The sequence below is a fragment of the Alosa sapidissima genome, chromosome 10 (assembly GCF_018492685.1).
Source record: "Alosa sapidissima isolate fAloSap1 chromosome 10, fAloSap1.pri, whole genome shotgun sequence".
NCBI classification, from domain to species: domain Eukaryota; kingdom Metazoa; phylum Chordata; class Actinopteri; order Clupeiformes; family Clupeidae; genus Alosa; species Alosa sapidissima.
Window position 1 is genome coordinate 34,764,686 of NC_055966.1, and position 22,728 is coordinate 34,787,413.

The window sequence follows — 22,728 nt, forward strand, 5'->3', positions numbered from 1 at the left end:
CACACTCATGTTTGATCACTCTCAGAAGTGTTTGCCCTAATGTCCTCACAGCATACTCAATACTTTGACAGTACAACACAAAGCTACTAATTTATTTATTGAGCAAATAACAAATTCAGTATTTTAGACGTGTTTTTGTTCTTGTTTTTTCCTTCTCTACTTTCACTCTAGACCTCTAAAGAAAAGTGCAAACACACTCTCTGTGGTCTACTACTTTCTGACGTTTTCTTCATCATGTTTGAATGAAAGCCATAACCCAGGGACTTTCTATCACTGTCTGTCAGTCCAATACACAGGTAGTCCTTAGCATACAGTAGTTGTAAGCAAACAATATACTTTGAATGTTTATTTGAATTGTTGAACGTGTGCATGTTAAGGAATGTTGAGGCCCCAAAGCTGGCATTTATAGATTTCTACTTTGAAGTGAATGGGAAATGATAAGCGGTTGCATAACCACACCCACAAACACACCCACACACAGTGCAGTGAAGCATTCAGTTAAATCAACAACAGAAAGTTAATGAAACACAGGATATACACTACCTGTCAAAAGTTTGGGGTCACTTAGAAATTTCCATTCCACTCAATTATAGCTGAGCTAATTGACAGCTGAGATCAGTTGCATTGTTTTTTGTTTAATCAGGGCAGCAGTTTTCAGATTACATTATGTGCTTACATAATCGCAAAGGGGTTCTTCAATGTTTACTCAGTTAGCCTTTTAAAAAGATATCAGATTAGTAAACAGAATGTGCCTTTAAAACATTGGATGAATGGTGAAAAACGATGCAACTGATCTCAGCTGGCATTCTGTCTATAATGGAGTGGAATGGAAATTTCTAAGTGACCCCAAACTTTTGACCAGTAGTGCAGTTGTTCAAATGGAACGATAAAGAAAACTATTTATAAAGGAAACATTTGTGAACAGGACAAAAATGTTTGTGCACATACACACACATACATCTTTGGACACACCACACACAATGGGGTGACAGATATTTCAATATAGCCAGATACTATTATACGCAAATATACTAAATATACGCAGATACCAGATGGTTTATCTGAGCATAGATACTTTACTTGATGCCATATCACCTCAAAGACATGTGTCATACTAACATCATTATTATGATTTATGCTTCAGTCCTCTGCTACAAGTCTGAGCCTTACTGGGAGGACATTCAGAGGGTAAGTGTCACAGCCGTTGTAGAAGAATGGATAGAGCGTCTCTGTGAAGGTGTGTGTGACGGTCAACAGATGTGCGCCACTCACGGGGTCTGAGAAGGACAGCTCGCCCCCGTCCCAGTCCAGCCTCACTCTGACCCTCCGCAACTTCCCGGCCACTCGGAGGAGCGTCTTCTCCTGTTGCCCCGGCGACCGGACGTAGTACTCCTCGTCCCAGAACTCCACGCTCCAGACGCCCGGCCAGATGGCCTCCCCTTTCCGCCGGCCGGCGCCCGAGCTGACCCCGACCTCCCAGCTGGTGTTGGCGTCCACCTCCACCGTCCAGCTGTGGGTCCCCGACGCAAAGCCCCGGGAACCCAGGACGCAGGCGAACGTGTCGTACCTCTCGGGGTTGTCAGGTGGCTGGTGGTCAGCGTCAGTGCTGATTTTCACACTGGTCAGATCCGCAGTGATGTGGAGGCGAGCATCGGCCGTGTTGGGGTCGAGAATCACAGGAGCTGTACAGGGAGAGATGAGGAGGGGCTAGTGTTACTCTCCATTCACCTTTTCAGGTGTGTGTGACTAGCATGTTTTAAAGCAACACAGTGTAGCTTGTTTACCTTAAAATAACACCTTCACACTCATACTGATGCTACACTGACTATAGGGATGATGAAGTCTCTAACATGCATAACACACATGGAACGTCATCTGGTATTCCACCATCTTAGCGCTAAGCTAAGGTACCCAATTAGGTACCCACACTTGCAAATTGAAGAAAAGGGGAATTCCTACATTGTGTTACTTTAATGACTAATGTGTAATAATATAAAACATATTTTGTGGGGATTAACCTCTGTGCATTACTTCCAAGTGTATTTTTGTTAATCAACTCACTGTATAGAACCATGTCCTGCATTTTCTCCCAGATTCGGAACCTCAAGTTGCCCAGGTGCTTTGCCAGGTTGACCAGCTCACCTGGACCAATGCCCTCTGGATGTTGCCATAGAGACTGAACCCTGTGAAGGTCACCAGAGGTCAGTGCACCAGTACATCTGAACTACAGCCACACTGTGTAGACTTTTCAGTCACTCACCTTCCTGCCGCAACTATGTCCTGTTCAAATGGGGAGAGAAAAAGGATAAAAAGTGACATTTGTGTACTATGTATATTTTTCTGTGTGTATACATCCTAACCTGTAAGGGTACTGCATTTGTGTACTATGTATATTTTTCTGTGTGTATACATCCTAACCTGTAAGGGTACTGCATTTGTGTACTATGTATATTTTTCCTGTGTGTATACATCCTAACCTGTAAGGGTACTGCATTTGTGTACTATGTATATTTTTCCTGTGTGTATACATCCTAACCTGTAAGGGTACTGCATTTGTGTACTATGTATATTTTTCTGTGTGTACATCCTAACCTGTAAGGGTACTGCATCCTCTGCACCCATCTCCTCTTCTATGTCACTGATTGTGTTTAAGAGAGACAAGATTTCTTCGCACATTTTGTCAATCTTGTCCTTCATCACCTGCCTCTTCTGCTCCTCTTCCTCCCTCAGGGCTGCTATCCTGGATGCTTCCTCATCCCACAGAAACTGATGGAGTTTTGCAAACTCTTCCTTAATTTTGTCCTCCGATTCTTCGGCTTGGTGCTGGCATGTCAAATGAAATGCACTTGGCACAGTTAGGATTAGGTGTCGAAATAAAACTATGAGGGATGTTTTATAAACAGTGTGTACTCTTACCATAATATGCTCTAATGCGTGAACACAGGCATCTTTACTGTCTTTTAGGGTCTCTAGCTTGCACCCAAGGTCTTCCCGAATGACCTCCAGAACCCTCTAAAAAAGGTGGGACATTCCTTTACACTTCTGCTTTCTTAATATTTTTTGTAGAGAATGTAAAGTTAGCTGTGGGCGAAACTGTTGATTTAAGAAACAGACATCTATACAGTAAATACCATGCAAGTTTATATTTTATTTGGAACCATTTACTGTATGACACTGACTTGGGAATTAGTAGCCCACATAACTACTCTGGAGGTACTTTCAGTGAACAGTTAAGACAACAGGGGCAGTTACCTTCAAGTCAAGAGCGGCTTCGTGAATGAGGCAGTGTTTGTGACCTCCATGTTCCTTTGAGTCCTCACAGGTGTCACATAGAAACCGTTTCTCCTCCAGGCAGAAGTACTTGGCACTCTCACCATGCGGTCCGCAGTGCACCCCACCCTCTCCTCCGGCTGCCTGTGGGCTCTGCCGTGACGCGCCACCATGCCTCCCCCTCACAGCCGCGCTACAGCGCATGTCCTCCGCGCTGGACACTCCTCCGCAGACAGGGCACTGGTAGGAACCCGCACTGGACTGCGTCAGGCAGGACTTGCACGCGAGGTGACCACACAGTAGCAGCACGTCCTCGGGGTTTTCACAAACGCAAGCGCCGCAGGTCAGGGCTTTGGTGGCCATGTCCTCACAGCCTGAAGAGATCTTACCTGTGATGTCCATTACCTGTAAAATGGTCTTATTCAAATCGGAGGCTTCCCTGTCTTTCCCTTTGTCCAGACCCAAAGAGTTTGGAGACTATGAAAAAAAAAGTAGTAAATACACATACCCTAGTGCAGTAAGTCAGAGTAACTGAGATCAAAGTTTCAAATCCATAGTCCCTGGGGAAAAGGCAGTATGTTACTAAGAAGCTGTTAACAAGCAGTCTGGCTGTCAGTCCTGCAGGTATGGTTTTAAGAGAGGATGGTCTTCACTCAACAGGTTTTTCAACCACAAATATGAGTTTTCATACTGCATGTGCAAGAGTGTGTGTTGAGGGGGAGGGGAGTGGTATGTCTATCTAAGCCTGTTCGGGCAGGTAGGGAGAAGCTTTAAAGGTCACTTCACCTAATAACTATCAGAAGAGAAAGGAATTTTTTCAGGACAATGTGGTATCTAAATATTGCAAAAGCTACAGTTTCCACAATTACAGAGAGGAATTAGACTTAAAAATATCATAGGCCTACTTCTTTGCTTATATGCTTGATGTGGCTATAGTAAATACACAACATGACATGATGGTTAAGCCAGCTATGCAATCTGTGAGACGTACTACGTCAAGCATGCACCTGAGAGTATTGACAAGTGCCAACGCTATTATTTTGACAATTTTATTTAATGTTTGGATAGATCTAATGGCCTCTTGTTGAATTTAGTCACTTCACTCTCATCATGAGTCATCATGATTAGCCTCATGTGTTTCCAAGTATTGCTGTTTGGTATGTGCATTGGGTTTCTGTGCATATTCTCCGTGTGCCAGCATAAGACAAGACCATCTTATTACATTACTACTCATATTACATACACTTCCTTCATTGTAAGTCACTTACAGAAGTGTCTGCTAAGAACCATAAACATAAACATTTCAATAGAGGGCCAATATCCCCCAAACACCGCCAGCCCACTCACACAAATGGACAGAAGAGTTAGAGGTGCATACAGATGTTTAATGTAACAGTGCCATGGCAGGACACAAGAGAAAGAGAATACAGTACAAATACTGACCAATAGAAAACATACTGTATGCATAAAGGACCTATAGATACATAAACAGAAAAGAACTGACCAATACAAAACATACTGTATGCATACATAAACAGAAAAGAACATGCTGTATGCTAAAAGAACCCAATGATAAGTAAACAGGGAGAACATACAGTATGCATAAAGGACCCATGGATAAATAAACAGAAAAAAACATGCTGTACGTATACAGGACCCAACCATACTGTAAGTAAACAGGAAGAAACTTCAACTCTACCCTGAAATCAGACAGCATTTCTGTGTTCTTCATATTTTCAGAGAATATATTAAAATATGTGGAATGTATAATGCTTATGCTCATAACTTCTCTTATAAATACTCATTATTGCATTTATTATCATAGAATATCAAGTGCAATATGTAGATGATACATTGTCCAGTCTTTCTAGACCAAACACAGTCTAAAAGTGCTTTTCTGAAGGAATCAAAAACTATTTGGATTCTGTGCATTTGACTGTCAAATGTGTCCCGACCAAATTGTTTCAGGGCCAGAAAACTACAAACATTGGGAAGGTCAAATAAAGGAGACACTAAGTGGAAATACTGACTAGCACTCTTATCATCATAGTTTAAGAGGGACGTCACAGGCATTACTTTGACAACATATTGCACATTTCTAAGAGGTATATAAATAATAAATATTATATCTAAATATATATCTAAATATGGGGTTATATATATTCTACATATAACCCCATATTCATAACTTCATAATACAAAATATTTCACATATTTCATATTTAAATGACCCTCCACCCAATCAATACCATCACTATAAGCATAATCAAATCTTCAATCATTGCGACTGAGCTGTTTAATACACTTGGGAATAATCTTTTTTTTTTAAAATTGCACTTCACAGTTCCATCTTCAAATTTAGAATCTCAAGTTGGCCCTGTGAGTGTGCATGGCCACAAAAAGGCACTTTGGTATCTGATACCTGAATGACGCAGGCAGCAGAGTGGAATATTAAGAAGCTTATGTATACTTGTGATCATTAAGGCTAATAATTATACAATTATTTAATAATAAATACTGAAGTAGATCATATGGTACATATGTAACCTTGGCAGTGGCAGCCAGCCTTACAATAAAAGGGGGGAATTCGTTGGGGGGGAGGGGAGGGGGTGATCTAGATCTATTAAGATATCTGTAATCGCGATAAATAATCAATCTCAAATCTATGGGTAAATGGGCAAAACATAACCAAATCATAACACAAAAAAAGAACTACATGGTAAGAGCTAGCTTTAAAAGAGGTAAGAGCTTCAAAGGTGGGGAGATCCAGAGAGACACTTTTAACCTGGAGCTGCCCTATTCCCCCTTTGGTCCCACAGCACAGTGGCTACCTGATGTCCCTGGCAGGGGTCTGCTCATTCTGTGTGCTCACTGGCACAGCTCTGAGTCTGCTTCCACAGCAGTCAGCTGTGTCTGTCAATCCAGAGACACTTGGCCTGTAAGCCATCACTTATACTGCACATGACGCTGTGGCATGTGGTGCAGATGCTGAAAGAACTCTTTCACATGAGTAGAATTCCAAAAGCAGGTATTAATGCTGATCGACTGCCTTATTAGCACAGTGGCTATTAGGGATGTTAAAAAGTAACTGTTCAGTACTTTGCGATCATTTTACACAATAATTCTACATCTACAGTTGCCCTCAATTAGTGTGCTCACTGGTTTTGATTTCCACTACGGAGTTCAACTCGACTAGTGTGCTCACTTGCACAGCTTTGAGTCTCTGCTTCCACTGTTCAACACAAAGCTGTTCTGCTTCGCCTACAAAAAGAAGTACAGTAATTGCTGTCATAGTACGCTACCTCGGTCATAACCAGTATTACATTTCAGCTCTGTTTGTGTTCACGGGTGTTCACTATTTTGAGTATTTGCTTTCAAGCTACACTCCATGTTCACTACAGTGAATCAAAAGTTGGCATGCTATGCTATCTTGGTTATAAACTGTATTCATTTATACTAAAGGGTTGAACTCACTGTGTGCTCACTGGCACAGCTTTAAGTCTCTGCTTCCACAGCTCAAAACAAATCTTGCGATTTTTCAACGGACTGGTTTGCAACATCTCACACACACACGTGCTCACACACACACACTTTCCCTCATAAAACAACCTAATCTGATATGTACTGTACTTTTGGCTTCTTGTGCAAGTACTAGTAGAATCTCTCAAATAATGCCAGTTAGTAAGATTAATGTCAGTCCATGTACAGTCCAGGCCATTAAAGTAAAGCCTGTGAATAACCTCCCTTGTGTATTCCATTGTACTGGCATCATAGTCATCCCTTCTATTAGCATAAGAAGACTTATAGTTTTTATAGTCCTGACACAGCCTTGGCAAGTTACTCCATCATATCCTCCTATATGCTGTTTACAAGTGTCATATTATAACTAAGGTGTATGGTTGATTGTGTGACCGTTTTTTTCCATTTCAATGAGTGAATGTCGGATTGGTTAGTTGAATGTCTGGCTGAATGAAGAGGAATAGCTCTATAGCTATAATTTAACACATTAAAGAAAACAATGTGTACAGCATATTATACAAAGGAGCATTTGTGCAATGATTGAGTTTGATTATACTGATTGAATAAAAAAAATATATCACATATATAAATGTGATTGAATAGAAAATAGCTTATTTGGAGAGTCATGGTATATAAAGAGTTCTTCCATACTTACATCACCAAAGTATACAGTAAGCCCACGTAAGTGCATAGTACATTGAGCGTTTGACTATGTTATTCTAATGCTTTAGCTGTAGTTCTGTAGTTTAAAAGTTAAAATGCTTAAATGTTAATAGCTTATTTGTTATTCTATTGAGGACAGAAGCAGAAGTTAGATAGGAGGTCCATGGCACTGAAGGAGGAAGGCGGCATCACACTATCTTCTCACAGCTGGTCAGCTCTTTTTTCTCCGAAGGCTTTCCTGGATCCTCTCCTCTACAGAACCATCTATGGAATGGAACCATCCTATATTAGTTTTCCTTCAATGTTTAGTCGTGCTCATTTTATTTTTCTGGCATTAATTGTGTTGACTGGGTCACAAGTTGGTTAATACTAAGGTGCTAACCACACCACTGCATTGACTAATAAGGGCTCTAGGGCACCAACTAGTCGCCGAATACTTATATTTTACCTTGCCGTTGTAAATATTTTTTACATTTTTTGTCACATACAGCAAACATCACCTCACCATCCGCTAGCTGCCTGTGCCCTGAATACACTTTAAAAACACACAATCTCTGTGGACAGCCCAGGCTCCAAAAATGGCAAAAAACAACCTGGTCCAGCCTGGAACATAAAAACTAACATAAACTGTTCCAGCAAATCACAGACGAGATGCGCGTTTAGGAGAGTTTCAATCGCACGGGAGCACCACGGGAGGGAGGGGGAGGAAGTAGCGAGCTAGCTCTCTGTTTTGTTTGAATGTCAACAGAAGTGACGTTACCCAGCATCGCTTAGAGCACTTATATGGTAAAATATTTAGGATGCCTTTAAGCCTCTCCCACCAACCTTCAAACTACCAATACAAAAAAATTATCTTTTTTGAAATTTAACTATGACTAAAGCTATCACTTTACATATATACACTGCCACTGGTCCTCTGAAACAGCTATATGCAATCATGTGCACTTAAATTATATATTCAGTAATTATGGAGAAGAAAGTTGTTGTCTGAGGGCAACTTCCAATCAAATGACACCCCTTTCCCTTCTATGCTCGTTGAGAAATGCTAAAATAGTGCAACAGTATTTGGCCTGGTTCGAGCCACTTAGTTTTTTTGTTTCATTACAGAGTCAGGAATGTGTATGAGCACTGGAACCAGAACAGACCGTGAGAGTAATTCAGAAGGGTTTGACAAAAATATATACTGGATTTCAATAGCTGACACCAGGGTTAGGCCGAGACAGTTCCTACGGTTAGGCCGAAACAGTTCCTAAGGTTAAGCCGAAACCGTTCCTACGGTTAGGCCAGGACAGTTCCTTACCCCTTCTTCCACCCCCAGATGACGACCAAGAGGATGACCAAACCCAGGCTGGCCACCACAGCAGGAATGATTATCCAGGTCCACTTGCTGTCATCATGTGAGGCCTCTCTCTTACCTGAGGGGATGGGGTCTGTGGTACACAAAACCAACACAACTATTACATTTAGATCATGAAAACGAACAGCCATTTAACTGATTCCTATGGACGTGGCAACTAAGTTACATAATAAAATATTCACACAGAAATATTCAGATTGAAACTGAGTTAGTTGAGTTGAGTGAAATTGAGTTGAGTGAGATGTTTTGAATACATCTAAATATGCAAAACACAACAGGCTGCAAGACAGAAGGCACACATTACTCACCTTTGCAGAAGACTATTTTGATCCCCTGTCAAAAGAGATGAAAAAGTGGAAGAATTATTAATAATTTTGTTGAGTAATAAATTATTTCCCACTATAGTCACTGTAAAAATATATTGTTTTTACAATTAACTGTGTTATGAATTGATATCTTATTTAAATCATTATCATTATAATAATTAATATATTATAATAACCGAATCATTAATATTATTCCAATTCCTATATCAAGTCCATATTACGCAAGGTTTTTTCACCATCATACCATTGAACAGTCCACTCTGTATGTGACATTGGGAAAATATGCTTTCAGAATAAGGGAATCTGCTGTTTGCCAAAGAACCAACGACTTGTTGAATCCATCTTCATGGGCTACAACTATATCCTTAACACCAAGACAGAAACATACAAATCATGAGCTATTTATAATATTATTACAGCTTAAACATGCAGACTTTTAATCTATATGAAAATGCATGTGCAAAAGTATCTCTTACGTTAATGGCCCAGTCTCTCTCACAATCTCCCTTGGTTTCCTCGCTGAGGCTATAAAGGGCTGAGCCATTAAGTTGCAGGTGTACGGTGCAGTTCAGAGACAATGTTGCTCTAATACACATACACATCAACAGGAACCCTGAGGTGGGCACAGTGTACAATGATCAGTGCTCTACAAACAAAATGTATTATCATCATCATCATCATCATTTATGGATGGTGGACTGGAAGGACTGACATACAAACTAAAGGGAAGTTTAGGCATAGACAATAGCATACTCCTTGAGAGGTCACTAGTTTTTGCTTAACACCCACCTCCAGGGGTTTGTGGCATAGACAGTGAAAGAAAGGTTTGTAGTGATTATTATCTAAAAGTTGAGAATTTCCGAATAATTAGGAAGTGCGTAGGCAGGCAGGCAGAGGCCAGGCTAAACTTCTCATTGTTGCCAGAACTTTGCTGGAAGTTTGCCTCTAGCGGCATCTAGCGGCAAACTTCTGGCGATATTTTCTAGTGAACTGATTTGTTTCCCACAAATCACCCACAAGTTTGCTGCAAATCTGCCGCAAACATTTAATTTCGTAAGGGGCTACTTTAAGATGCCACCCAATTCTGCTAGTTTCAGTGAGTAGCAGGCAGGTAAGCCTACTCATAGAAAGTCCGTGTTTAACTACATTTATGCAAATACAATTGTAGTTGAACTATCAGCCAGTGCAAAATATTAAACAGTCATGTTGTAGGCTAGTTTATCCAGATGCAGACAACGATGCAGACGCATGCTGTCAAAATGTGTACGCAGCATAAGAATGATGCAAGCAGCTTTAGTCATATCCATCCGCTATTACATCAGCTAGCAGAGACTTTATATACTGCCACTCAGGCGCGTCGTTAGACCTGGGCATTCGGGGCTATAGCCCCGGATTCTCTAGGGATAGCCCCAGATCTATGGGCCGTCAACAACAACAACAACAAAAACTCTAATCGTGAATGAAATAAATAGCCCCGTAGAAGAGACTTTTGTGTTTTGTGTCCATTGTGTGCATTAACAGCAGCGCAAGAAAATGTGACGTGATCTGGGCAGGTTTAGAATCATTTGTTGCAAAATGTTGCAATTTCAAGTACCTTCTCCTCTACGCTATTACACATTGCTGTTTCGTGCTTCTCCGAACTAGCCTTAGCGAAATAAGTGTACAGAAGGACAAATGGATATTAGAAGTTTCTTTAGAAAAAAAGGGCAGAGCAGGGAACAAGAAGTGAAAACTCACAGTGTGTCATCATCTCCCGCAACCCAGGAGGACATTTCGATCAGCTCATAGTGAAACGCAGCCCTCAAAGACAACGTTGATCAATGCTGGTCTGATGTTACTAGCTAGCAGGCTACCACTGCACCACTGCATTCCAAGAAACGGTCGAATGTGACCTTCAGCAGCGAGTTGAGCGGAGCAAGCGGCAAAAGTTGAGCAGAGTTGAATGAATGAGGAGCGAGCGGTTTTCACGGACTTTGGCTATAATACCTAACATCAAGCTATTCCCCTTCAGCAATCGAGTAATTGTGTCCAAGATTACTTTCAGTGATCATTTGAAATACATAGCGGTAATAAACAAGACTGCAGTTTCAATATATCGTGATTTACTATTAAAACATGGTCACATGTGCAGTAAATATGGTAAACCTGACCTCGTTTGAGGGGGCTTCCAAGCGATGCATGCTGGGCTTGATTTGGACAGAATGGAACTTTTTCTTTGGGCAAAAGTTTGTGATACACAACCCAAATGCATTGCTTTCAAGGCACCCATAGCCCATTACTTGAAGGTGATGACGTCTAAATGTTTATCCCGAGACGAACGCTCACACCTGTGCGTGCACATGACAGAGGTGCATGACGATGTTTATTCTACAGGCTATTTTAATGTCATATTTTGGGTGTTGTATGTGGTGCATTTAGGCAGAAGAGACGTTCTCCTTACACGGTCTTTAAACATCAAAATATTCGGAATGCCGTGACGTGAGTCATTACGATTGGCCTTCCTTTTCATTCTCAAAGTAGGTTAAAATTTCATGGTCATCAGCCCGATTTTCAAAATCTCTCGGGGGAGAAACCCCCGAACCCACGGACAAAAAGGAGTCTAACTTCTGGGCTCTAGCCCCGAATGTTTTAAATAGCTAGCGACGCCCCTGCTGCCACTGATCGGTGTTCTTTATAGATCAGATACTGTCAGCTTTCAATACAGTCTTTGTTGCATACATATAATCGTGGCTTAAACATGCATTTAAAAATATTTTCTTGATTATTTTATGGTAAATAAGTAACCACCAACCTGTTCGACGAGCCATGAACCTGAAATAAAAATAAGGAATCTTTATCTTATCTTAGACAGTAAATTAGGCCCTACGTTTAGCAAAACTTCTTAACATGTCATTTGTAATGCACTTGATTCTCGATTCCGCACTTACCCTCCAGTTGTTGATTCTTCTCTACACCTCAAAATGGCAAAATATCCCGTAAAGTTAATGTAACGTACGTGAAGGAAATCCCCCTGCGTATCTTTAAACAGAAATTAGTAAGCAGCTTCGATTTTCTGTGATAACGTGCAGAACTCCGAATGCATGAGACAGAGAGTACATGCATATTATTACTACTACTACTAGCTACTAGATTTCCACATCCAGCCTTTATTGTCGACCGAGACTAATCTCGTGATTCAAGCCCCGCCTCTGTAGGGAAATCAAGAAAAGGCTCCTTCGACTTGGTGCAGATCTGCGCGCATGTGATGCATGTAGCCTACAGCGTTTCTCAAACTATGGGCAGCAGTCCGCAACGTGGAGACTGCTGGTCCGCGGAGCCGTGGAGTGAAATTAGGCCCGGTGCTTCGTGTGATAATTTGCTGCGCAATTGATCAAACCGCGGACCGACAGAAAAAGAAAACAAACGTTTCTGCATTCAGGAGGAAATACTTGCTAATTCGATGTCATTAGACATAGAGCCGTACAATTAAGTAGTGGTATCAGCGTTCATTCAATGCATGTGTGCGCGCGAAAGAAACCGAAACTACCCGATAACGTTGGTAGCAAAGCTCCGCTTTAACCTGTCGGAAGGCTGTTTATTTATTTAACGGCATTTAATAGAACTACGTGGATTCTTGCAATTTCCATATAAACAGAGCATGACTGTATCATACACTGTCTAGCATTGAGTAGGCCTCTGAGTATAGTCAAATTTGAATATAACGTGGCCAAAAGATATTGTAGCCTTATTAGTCTTCCTATTAAAGATCTCCAGAAATTTACGCCTGGGACCCAGCAAAAAACTACACTGGTTGTACTTTTTGCGTGACATTAAAGCCTACTGGAAAGATTTTTAATTGCAATTTAATTGAATGCAATTTACTTTTACGATTAAATAAAATTAATTTATCCCTCTCACCCATAGTTTTCTATTTATTTACAAATGTACATAGGCCTACTGTAATTACATTTATACATAGTTATTCTACTGATCTTTATACTATTCATCCTGCACATAGACTTATTCTTACTACTCTTATAATGTTGTTTCTGCACTACAATGACACTGTTTCCACACTGCACATAGCTGTATGTTATGTACATATCTGTTATATATTTGTCATATTGAATATCCATATTTATTCTGTTTTATTATATTCTGTTAATACACTGCATATATCTATATTATTATTTCTACTATTATAATGTTACTGCTACATCTACATACATTATTCTACTTATTGTATGAGATAACTGCTAATACACTGCACATATTTATATTTAATTCATATTACTCTAAACCACCTTCTGTAAATCAGCTGTATACTACTGTCTACATTGCACTATATTTCTTGACCTGTCTCTGTATATTTCATCACCTTTCTATACTTTGCATCACATTGCATGCATACTGTAGCTACATGAATCACAGCTAAGATCCTTGGTTGCTAAGAAAGCCAGTCATTCTAAATGGATGGTTGCTATGGCCAAAGGCCAGTTATCTCTGCAGTTGTCAAGCGGGCATATCCTAACTTTATCTTATTTTACTTAGCCTACTTCCATACAGTGAGTCCCATTAAGAAGTGGCCACTTCATTCGCGCTTACCGTGATTCACGCAGCAACATTATTAAATTAATCTGTCACCATGTGCCTATGCCAACGTTTGCAAAGAGGAGAATCTTTTAATTTGATTCACAACGAAACGTTACATTTAATGTACATGTAAACAATGAGTAGGCTAGTTTTGGTTGTTGGTGTTACTGCATCCCTTAGTTATGCCTACAATGCAAAATTGTTCCCTCGTGATAGACGCATTTTAAAACATCGCGACGTGAAATGCCACCACAAAACATTGTTTGTGAATCGGTCTTATTAGGAGTCCTCGCTTAAGCTGTCACACACTCAGGCGCTACTTTTAGGGCTAAAATGCTTCCTGAATTACTCTTAGTAAAAAAAAATAGGAGTCCTAAAGTTACGAGTGACGAAGTTACGAGTACAAGCATCTCATATCAAATGACCATGGCATTACGCTAAGCAACATAAATCCCATAACGTTACAGCAACATCTCCTCCCTATGACATTGCTAGCTAGCTTCTAGCCACACATTCCAAAAATAATTCAGTGGAAATGCATGGATTCCAGTTGCTGCTACTGGAAGAAACTGGAATCCATGCATTTCCACTGAATTATTTTTGGAATCTGATCCCTTTAATTCTTACTCGTTGCTCGACTTATCGTGACTAAATTCAAGATGGCTGATGTCTGTATAAATCGTCTTGGAAGTAAACTACCAGTGCTTTTTCAAAGTTCTCAATGTCTCGTTTTAAATGTCAGGGCCCTCGGAAGTCTACCAATGAAGTGTGGAGATACATTGAGCCTCGTAAATGGGTGTAAAACAGTGATTTATTTGCATGGCTAGCCCGATGCCGAAGCACCACTATTGAAAAAGCTGTTGGTAGCATTGGCTAACTAGCGCCAGATTTTGGAGTGCAGGGGACAAGCCGAGATGGGCTATGAGACATACGTTCACACTCGGTATCATGTTTCAATACACTTTAGGTCAATATCACACCGGAATTCTCCTTTAATACGTAGCCTATGGAGTGCTGCCAACCACTGTTCATTACGGCCCAGAATGCCTTGCATGTCTTTAAATCTATGAGTTCATACATACCATCATACCAAAAAACCTTGTGTGTCAAATCATTCTTGAGATATAACACTCAAGGTGTTTTTCACATTGACATTTGACCTCCAACATTAATTCACTTCATCTTTGAGTCCATACAAACACTCATACCAAATTTCAGGCATGTATGTCAAGGCATTTTTGAGATATCGCGCTCAGAGTATTCATGGACTTGACCTTTGACCTCCAACATCAACTCACTTAATCTTTGAGTCCATACAAACACTTGTACCAAATTTGAAGCATATGCGTCAAGCCGTTCTGGAGATATAATGCGCTAAGAATGAGATATGGCTGTGACTTTTATTTTGACAGACGGGAAACACTTAAATAGGATCTGTAGTTTTAGAGAGCGGCAGATTGTATGCATTAGAAGCTGAGAGTTTGATTCACAGGTGACACCTGTGCCAATGTTCTAATTAGCCCGGGAACTTCTCTGGGAGAGTGCAGCTGGCTTTAGGCCATTATGACATCACAGCCATACAAGTCTATGGGGGGAATAATTAGCTTTTTGACATTTTTAATCCCCTATTTCTCAAAAAGTATAAACTTTTAAGAAAATCTGAAAAAATACATCTCTTGTCCAACTCCAGACCTACACAACGGTTATTTCAACATGTCTGTACGTTAAGCAGTTAGAGTCGCATTCATTCTTGAAAAGGTAAAAAGAAAAGGTTATAATAATAACTAGAAAAGCATTTCCTGAAGGAAATACAGTGCATGAAAATGCCAAAAATATGATGTCAAATATCATACAGAGTAAAAACAAACTATATTGGTTGCTAGGTAGATGAGGTTTAATATAGTTGGAATGACTCAACAGTTAAATAGGTGGATAGTTTATATAGGTAAATGATTTACTTGGTAGATAAGGTTTAATATAGTTGGGATGATTGAACGGTTAAATAAGTGGATAGTTTAAATGGTTAAATTATTTAGGTAGATAGTTGACGATAACTGACACTTGGAATGGCTCTAATGTTTGCTAGCAGTTATGCTAACTATATTAACAAAGATAATAATGTTAACCAAGTTACTATGCTAACTAGCATGCTAACAATGTTAAAATGCTAAGTATGCTAACCATGTGACTTAGCTAACGTAGCTAATTATTTTCAGCAGTTATGCTAACTAGCATGCTAACATGCTAATTATGCTAACTATGCTAACCACGTTACTTAGCTAACTTAGCTAATTGTTTTTAGCAGTTTTGCTAAAAATGCTAACTAGCATGCTAACATGCTAACCATATGACTTAGCTAACTTAGCTAATCATTTTAAGCAGTTTTGCTAAAAATGCTAACTAGCATGCTAACTATGCTAACCATGTGACTTAGCTAACTTAGCTAACTAGCTATATATAGTGGGTAGGAGTCATGGACTGTGTCTCAAATCGCGTACTTCTGCACTTACAATACCTAATTTGAGTGCATGAGGGTGTTCACACTGAAAATTCCAACGACACGAAGGGCGCTGCAAGTTCCCGGATGGTGCACTCATAACGGTCAAAAAGCTGAGTGTGCAACGCTGGACACTTTTCGCCCTTAACGGACGCCATCTTGGCCAAATAGCGGAAGGGGAGGGAGCGTTTTCAAACTCGTGGTAATCGCGGTTGAGAAAGCTGAAGCAGCAGCAGTGGAAAACAGACTTTACGGAGGTACAAGCAAGTTATAACATAAACGGTTCATGTTTTGACACAGTATGACCATGTCACTGTCGAATTGAGGACGCCAATAAAGTTATATTAAAATGTTTGCGATCGTCATTTCCGTGAAGTGCACGGAGTTAGTGTTTGATATGAGACAATACTATTTTGTTAAAATTTGCGCACTCCGCCAGTAAGCACACAGTGCACATAGTGTACTACACAAAAGTGTACTCACATAAGTACACCAATTGAGACAGACTCATGGTTGATGACAAGTAACAGTTACAATGGCTAAACAGTTAAAAAGTTCAGTAGTTTAAAGGGTTAAATTGTTTAACAGTGAAATATTGTAGTGAGGACTTTTATTTTGAAACAGTTTTTGGCAGAGGAAGCAGTTGAACAGGATGTGTAGTCTTAATAGGGCCAGTTTGTATGCTTAAAGCCTGAGACTGGCAGTTGGTCCAGGTGGCCCGAACACCTGCCATAGGATTCTAATTGCTTAACGGCTCTATTGTGATGTCATCAGCCCATGTTAAGTCTATGGGGAAATTTTGATTAGTTTTTAATTAATAGTTTAAAAAGTATAAAAGTTACAAAGATGAAAAATACATAGCACCCATGTCCTAAGTAAGACCTACATAACAAAGTTTGAATGAAGTTTCTATGTTAAACGGTTGAAGCTGCATTAAGTGCGTTAGAAGAAGAATAATAACTAGAAAAGCATTTCCTGAAGGAAATACAGTGCATGAAAATGCAAAAATATGATGTAAAATATCATACAGAGTAAAAGCAAACTATATTGGTTGCTAGGTAGATGAGGTTTAATATAGTTGGAATGACTGAACAGTTAAATAAGTGGATAGTTTAAATGGTTAAATTATTTAGGTAGATAGTTGACGATAACTGACACTTGGAATGGCTCTAATGTTTGCTAGCAGTTATGCTAACTATGTTAACAAAGATAATAATGTTAACCAAGTATGCTAACTAGCATGCTAACAATGTTAAAATGCTAAGTATGCTAACCATGTGACTTAGCTAACTTAGCTAATCATTTTTAGCAGTTTTGCTAAAAATGCTAACTAGCATGCTAACATGCCAACTTTGCTAACCATGTGACTTAGCTAACTTAGCTAATCATTATAAGTAGTTTTGCTAAAAATGCTAACTAGCATGTTAACATGCTAGCATGCTAACTATGCTAACCACGTTACTTAGCTAACTTAGCTAATTGTTTTTAGCAGTTATGCTAACTATGTTAACTAGCATGCTAACATGCTAGCATGCTAACTATGCTAACCATGTGACTTAGCTAATCATTTTAAGCAGTTTTGTTAAAAATGCTAACTAGCATGCTAACATGCTAGCATGCTAACTATGCTAACCATGTGACTTAGCTAACTTAGCTAATCATTTTAAGCAGTTTTGCTAAAAATGCTAACATGCTAACTATGTTAACCATGTGACTTAGCTAACTTAGCTAACTAGCTACAGTAGGTAGGAGTCATAGTTGATGACAAGTAACAGTTACAATGGCTAAACAGTTAAAAAGTTCAGTAGTTTAAAGGGTTAAATTGTTTAACAGTAAAATATTATAGTGAGGACTTTTATTTTGAAACAGTTTTTGGCAGAGGAAGCAGTTGAACAGGATGTGTAGTCTTAATAGGGCCAGTTTGTATGCTTAAAGCCTGAGACTGGCAGTTGATCCAGGTGGCCCGAACACCTGCCATAGGATTCTAATTGCTTAACGGCTCTATTGTGATGTCATCAGCCCATGTTAAGTCTATGGGGAAATTTTGACTAGTTTTTAATTAATAGTTTAAAAAGTATAAAAGTTACAAAGCTGAAAAATACATAGCACCCATGTCCTAAGTAAGACCTACGTAACATAGTTTGAATGAAGTTTCTACGTTAAACGGTTGAAGCTGCATTAAGTGCGTTAGAAGAAGAATAAGAATCAGAAGAATAAGAAGCCTAGGAAGAACAGTACAGTGCATTTTCATGCACTGTAATAAAATGCCTTGGAAGAACAGTACAGTGCATTTTCATGCACTGTAACTAGAAAATGTAATTTCGAGGAAATTGCATGAAAATATAAACATACTGTATATTAACATAAAATGCAAAACAAACTTTTATTTGATAACAGTTGGCAGAAGTCATAGTTGATAACAACTGACAGTTGAAATGGCTGAATAGTTGAGTAGTTTAAATAGTTAAATTATTTAATAGTGAATTATTGTAGTGAGGACATTTATTACAGTGCATGAAAATGCACTGTTCTGTTATCCGAAGTCGTCTTCTTCTTCTTATTCTTCCCACCAAATTTCTGCGTCTAATTCAGCTTTAACCGTTTAACGTAGAAACTTTGTTCAAACTTAGGTCTTGAAAAGGACACGTGGGGAATGTATTTTTCACTTTTGTAAACGTTATACTTTTTGAGATATTAATAAAAAACAAGCTTATTTTTCCCCATAGACTTAACATGGGCTGATGACATCACAATGGGCTAATTAACTTGATTTGCACCTGTATCAACTTCCAGCTGCTCACTACTAGGACCCATCAAAGGGCCAGTTAAACTGATTGCACCTGTATCAACTGCTTTCTGCTCAACTAGGCCAACTCTCTCTGTGTCTCTCCATTCTACAAGGATATACTGTAAGGCACATTCCATCCAACTTTATATCCATTCATCCTCTTCAAACCATTCACTCATCCACCCATCCATCAACATCCATTAAACAATCTGCCTATCAACATCCATTCAACTTTCTGTCTATCAACATCCATTACACTATCTAAATTCAACTTTTAAACTATATACTCTGTCTCAGGCTTTAAGCATACAATCTGGCTCTATTAAGACTACAGATTCTGTTCCTATTTCCTCTGCCCACAACTGTTTCCAAATAAAAGTTTGTTTTGCATTTTATGTTAATATACAGTATATTTATATTTTCATGCACTGGTAATTTCCTCGATTACATTACATTTTCTAGTTATTCTTCCCACCAAATGTCTGCGTCTAATTCAGCTTCAACCGTTTAACGTAGAAACTTTGTAACGTGGGTCTTGAAAAGGAGACTTGAGGAATGTATTTTTCACTTTTGTAAACTTTATACTTTTTGAGATATTAATAAAAAACAAGCTTATTTTTCCCCATAGACTTTGTATGGGGACTATGACATCATAATGGGCTAATTAACTTGATTTGCACCTGTATCAACTGCTTTCTGCTCAATTAGGCCAACTCTCTCTGTGTATCTCCCTTCTACAAGGATATAAGGCACATTCCATCCAACTTTCTATCCATTCATCCTCTTCAAACCATTCACTCATCTACCCATTAAACTATCCCATCAACATCCATTAAACAATCTGCCTATCAACATCCATTCAACTTTCTGTCTATCAACATCCATTACACTATCTACATTTAACTTTTAAACTATATACTCTGTCTCAGGCTTTAAACATACAATCTGGCTCTACAGATCCTGTTCAACTATTTAACTATTTAAACTACTCAACTATTTAACTGTTCAGCCATTTCAACTGTCAGTTGTTATCAACTATGACTTCTGCCAACTTATATCAAATAAAAGTTTGTTTTGCATTTTATGTTAATATACAGTATGTTTATATTTTCATGCACAGGTAATTTCCTCGAAATTACATTTTCTAGTTTTGAAACAGTTGTGGGCAGAGGAAATAGTTGAACAGGATCTGTAGAGCCAGATTGCAGCAGAGTAAACTTGATGTGTACGTATGACATGTGCAAAGAACAGTTCAAAACGACTGACAAAGTGAGTGTGTACGCATAAATACAACACCAATCAGTGATGCAGTGCTAGTGGGTGTGGCATACGTGCCAAGAACAGCTACAAAGACAACGAAATGCAGTTTGTGTCTAACCAGAACGGCAAAAAAGTGCAATGTAATACACAAAGTTTAGACAGGTGGTGTGCATAGGCAGAACAAGAAATATAGTACAGTGTAGACAGTAGTATGCAGTTGGTTTACAGAAGGTGGTTTAGAGTAATATAAATTAGACAAATATGTGCAGTGTATTAGCAGTTATCTTATAAGAACAGAATAAATATGGCTATGTAATATGAACAATTTATGAACCACGTGTACAGATATGTGCAATGTAGTAGCAGTAACAATATAATAGTATTAAGAATAATATAAATATATGTAGTGTATTAACAGAATATGTTACAGAAAAATAGAATAAATATGGATATTCAGTATGAACCATATAGACAGATATGTACAGCTATGTGCAGTGTGGCAACAGTACTATTGTAGTGCAGAAACAGTAACATTATAAGTAGTAAGAATAAGTGTATTCTGCAGAATAAATAGTATGAAGAGCAGTAGAATATGTAAGTTTAATTAATACAAGTGTAAAAATACAACACAAGTGTAAAAATACAACACCAATCAGTGATGCAGTGCTTGTGGGTGTGGCATACGTGCCAAAAAAGAAACATGACTAAAGTGAGAGAAAATGATGCACTACTGACACTATAACCAGTAATGTGGTTTGTGAGTTTAGTGATATACCATACAACAACTTATGTGTTGCGTGAGTAAGGCATGTGCCTGTACTGCCCTAAAGAATTAACAAATGTTGCAGTGTGTGGGTAAGCCTGACCATGACAGAGGCATGCGCCAAGGTAAAACAAACAGAAGAGTAAACTTGATGCACTGACTAGTGCCACCATCATGTTTTTAACAATACCAGTGGTATTAAATTGCACCTAGATTGTATATTGTGAATATTGTGAACTACAAACAACATTATTTAGACAGCATTATTAACAATATTTATTATTTATTTATTTACTATTAAGAAAAACGAAATGAGGTCTTCACGCTCAACAAACTATGCTACACTACGCACTAAGCCTATGCTTAATCGAAGTAAATTATTTCATCACCATAAAATAATCAACAGATAAGATTCATGTGAACTCAACAACTATCACCACCACATATGTAGTACTATTTCCATTTCGGGCACTTAACCTATCTTGCTGCGTCAATTCAGTGACAAGCCCCGAGTGGCAGTCTCCTCTCTTCCTCCATCAATTTACCTCAGACTGACAGCAACGCATAACGTTAACGAAAATCTCTAGTGCCACAATCAGCTCCACAATTAACGCTTCAACATCGGAAAGTGAGTGCACATTCACTTGCCCTCTCTCATTACAGTGCATGAAAATGCACTGTACTGTTCTTCCTAGGCTTCTTCTTATTAGAGTGCATGAAAATGCACTGTACTGTTCTTCCTAGGCTTCTTTTTACAGTGCATGAAAATGCACTGTACTGTTATTCCAAGGCATTTTATTATTACAGTGCATGAAAATGCACTGTACTGTTCTTCCTAGGCTTCTTCTTCTTATTAGAGTGCATGAAAATGCACTCTACTGTTATCCGATTTATTACAGTGCATGAAAATGCACTGTACTGTTCTTCCTAGGCTTCTTCTTATAGTGCATGAAAATGCACTGTACTGTTCTTCCTAGGCTTCTTATTCTTATGCTTCTTCTTCTTCTTATTACAGTGCATGTGTAACCAACTTTAACCAGTCAGTTACATGATTAATAACTAAAAAGTCTTTCTATGGCTAGAAGTGATGTACTGGAGGCGAAGAGTTGATTTGTCAGCATTTATTCCTGGTCTGGAAGACAACAGACAGGGCAATCAATGACGACATGCAGACGAAAAGAGTTCTTTCCAGACTTCCAAAACGTGAGAAACAAATAAAAATACATAACATAATGTAAGATATATACTGTTCAGTACATTTTGTTCCAAGATGATCCAGTGTGAAATAAACAGCCTACAATAGTAGTAGCAGTGCACTTGATCGTATAGTATAAGTTACAATATACATAACATGAAATAAACCGTACAGTAATAAGAGACATGACAAATCTTGGTTTTTTTACATTTTCTAAGGCAAACATACCTGGAAGACAACAGACAGGGCAATCAATGACGACATGCAGACGAAAAGAGTTCTGGCATCCTACAAAGTAATGCACCCGTTAGCACCCAGTCAAAAGGCTACTCAGATAACAATCGGTTTTCTTCAAATGAATTTACGACGCTAATTTGCATATTCAATCTAATAAAAAATAACGGAGGTGTCACAGAACATTCTTACATCATATAAAAGGATAATATCTTAAGTAAAATAAGAAATACACCGTTTTAAAGCATTTCAACTTCGCAGGATTTACAAAGCCAGCTTACCCC

At 38.8% G+C, this 22,728-nt stretch overlaps 1 protein-coding gene and 1 long non-coding RNA gene across 3 annotated transcripts; one reads left to right on the plus strand and one right to left on the minus strand.

The window, feature by feature from the left end:
• Positions 1-10: 10 nt before the first annotated feature.
• On the minus strand, positions 11-3,995 carry LOC121719930 (E3 ubiquitin-protein ligase TRIM35-like). Its single transcript, XM_042105696.1, has 6 exons — positions 3,253-3,995; positions 2,917-3,012; positions 2,593-2,823; positions 2,261-2,280; positions 2,062-2,183; positions 11-1,682 (listed from the first exon to the last, which is right to left on the minus strand). The coding sequence occupies exons 1-6, from the start codon at positions 3,670-3,672 to the stop codon at positions 1,141-1,143; spliced, it is 1,431 nt and encodes a 476-aa protein (XP_041961630.1). The 5' UTR covers positions 3,673-3,995; the 3' UTR covers positions 11-1,140.
• On the plus strand, positions 1,645-3,409 carry LOC121719949. Of its 2 annotated transcripts, XR_006034412.1 has the most exons (4): positions 1,645-1,736; positions 2,094-2,201; positions 2,965-3,021; positions 3,323-3,409. It is a non-coding gene; the product is annotated as an uncharacterized LOC121719949 (long non-coding RNA). The 2 variants fall into 2 exon arrangements; XR_006034411.1 differs by lacking the exons at positions 2,965-3,021; positions 3,323-3,409 and adding an exon at positions 2,731-2,809.
• Positions 3,996-22,728: the final 18,733 nt, after the last annotated feature.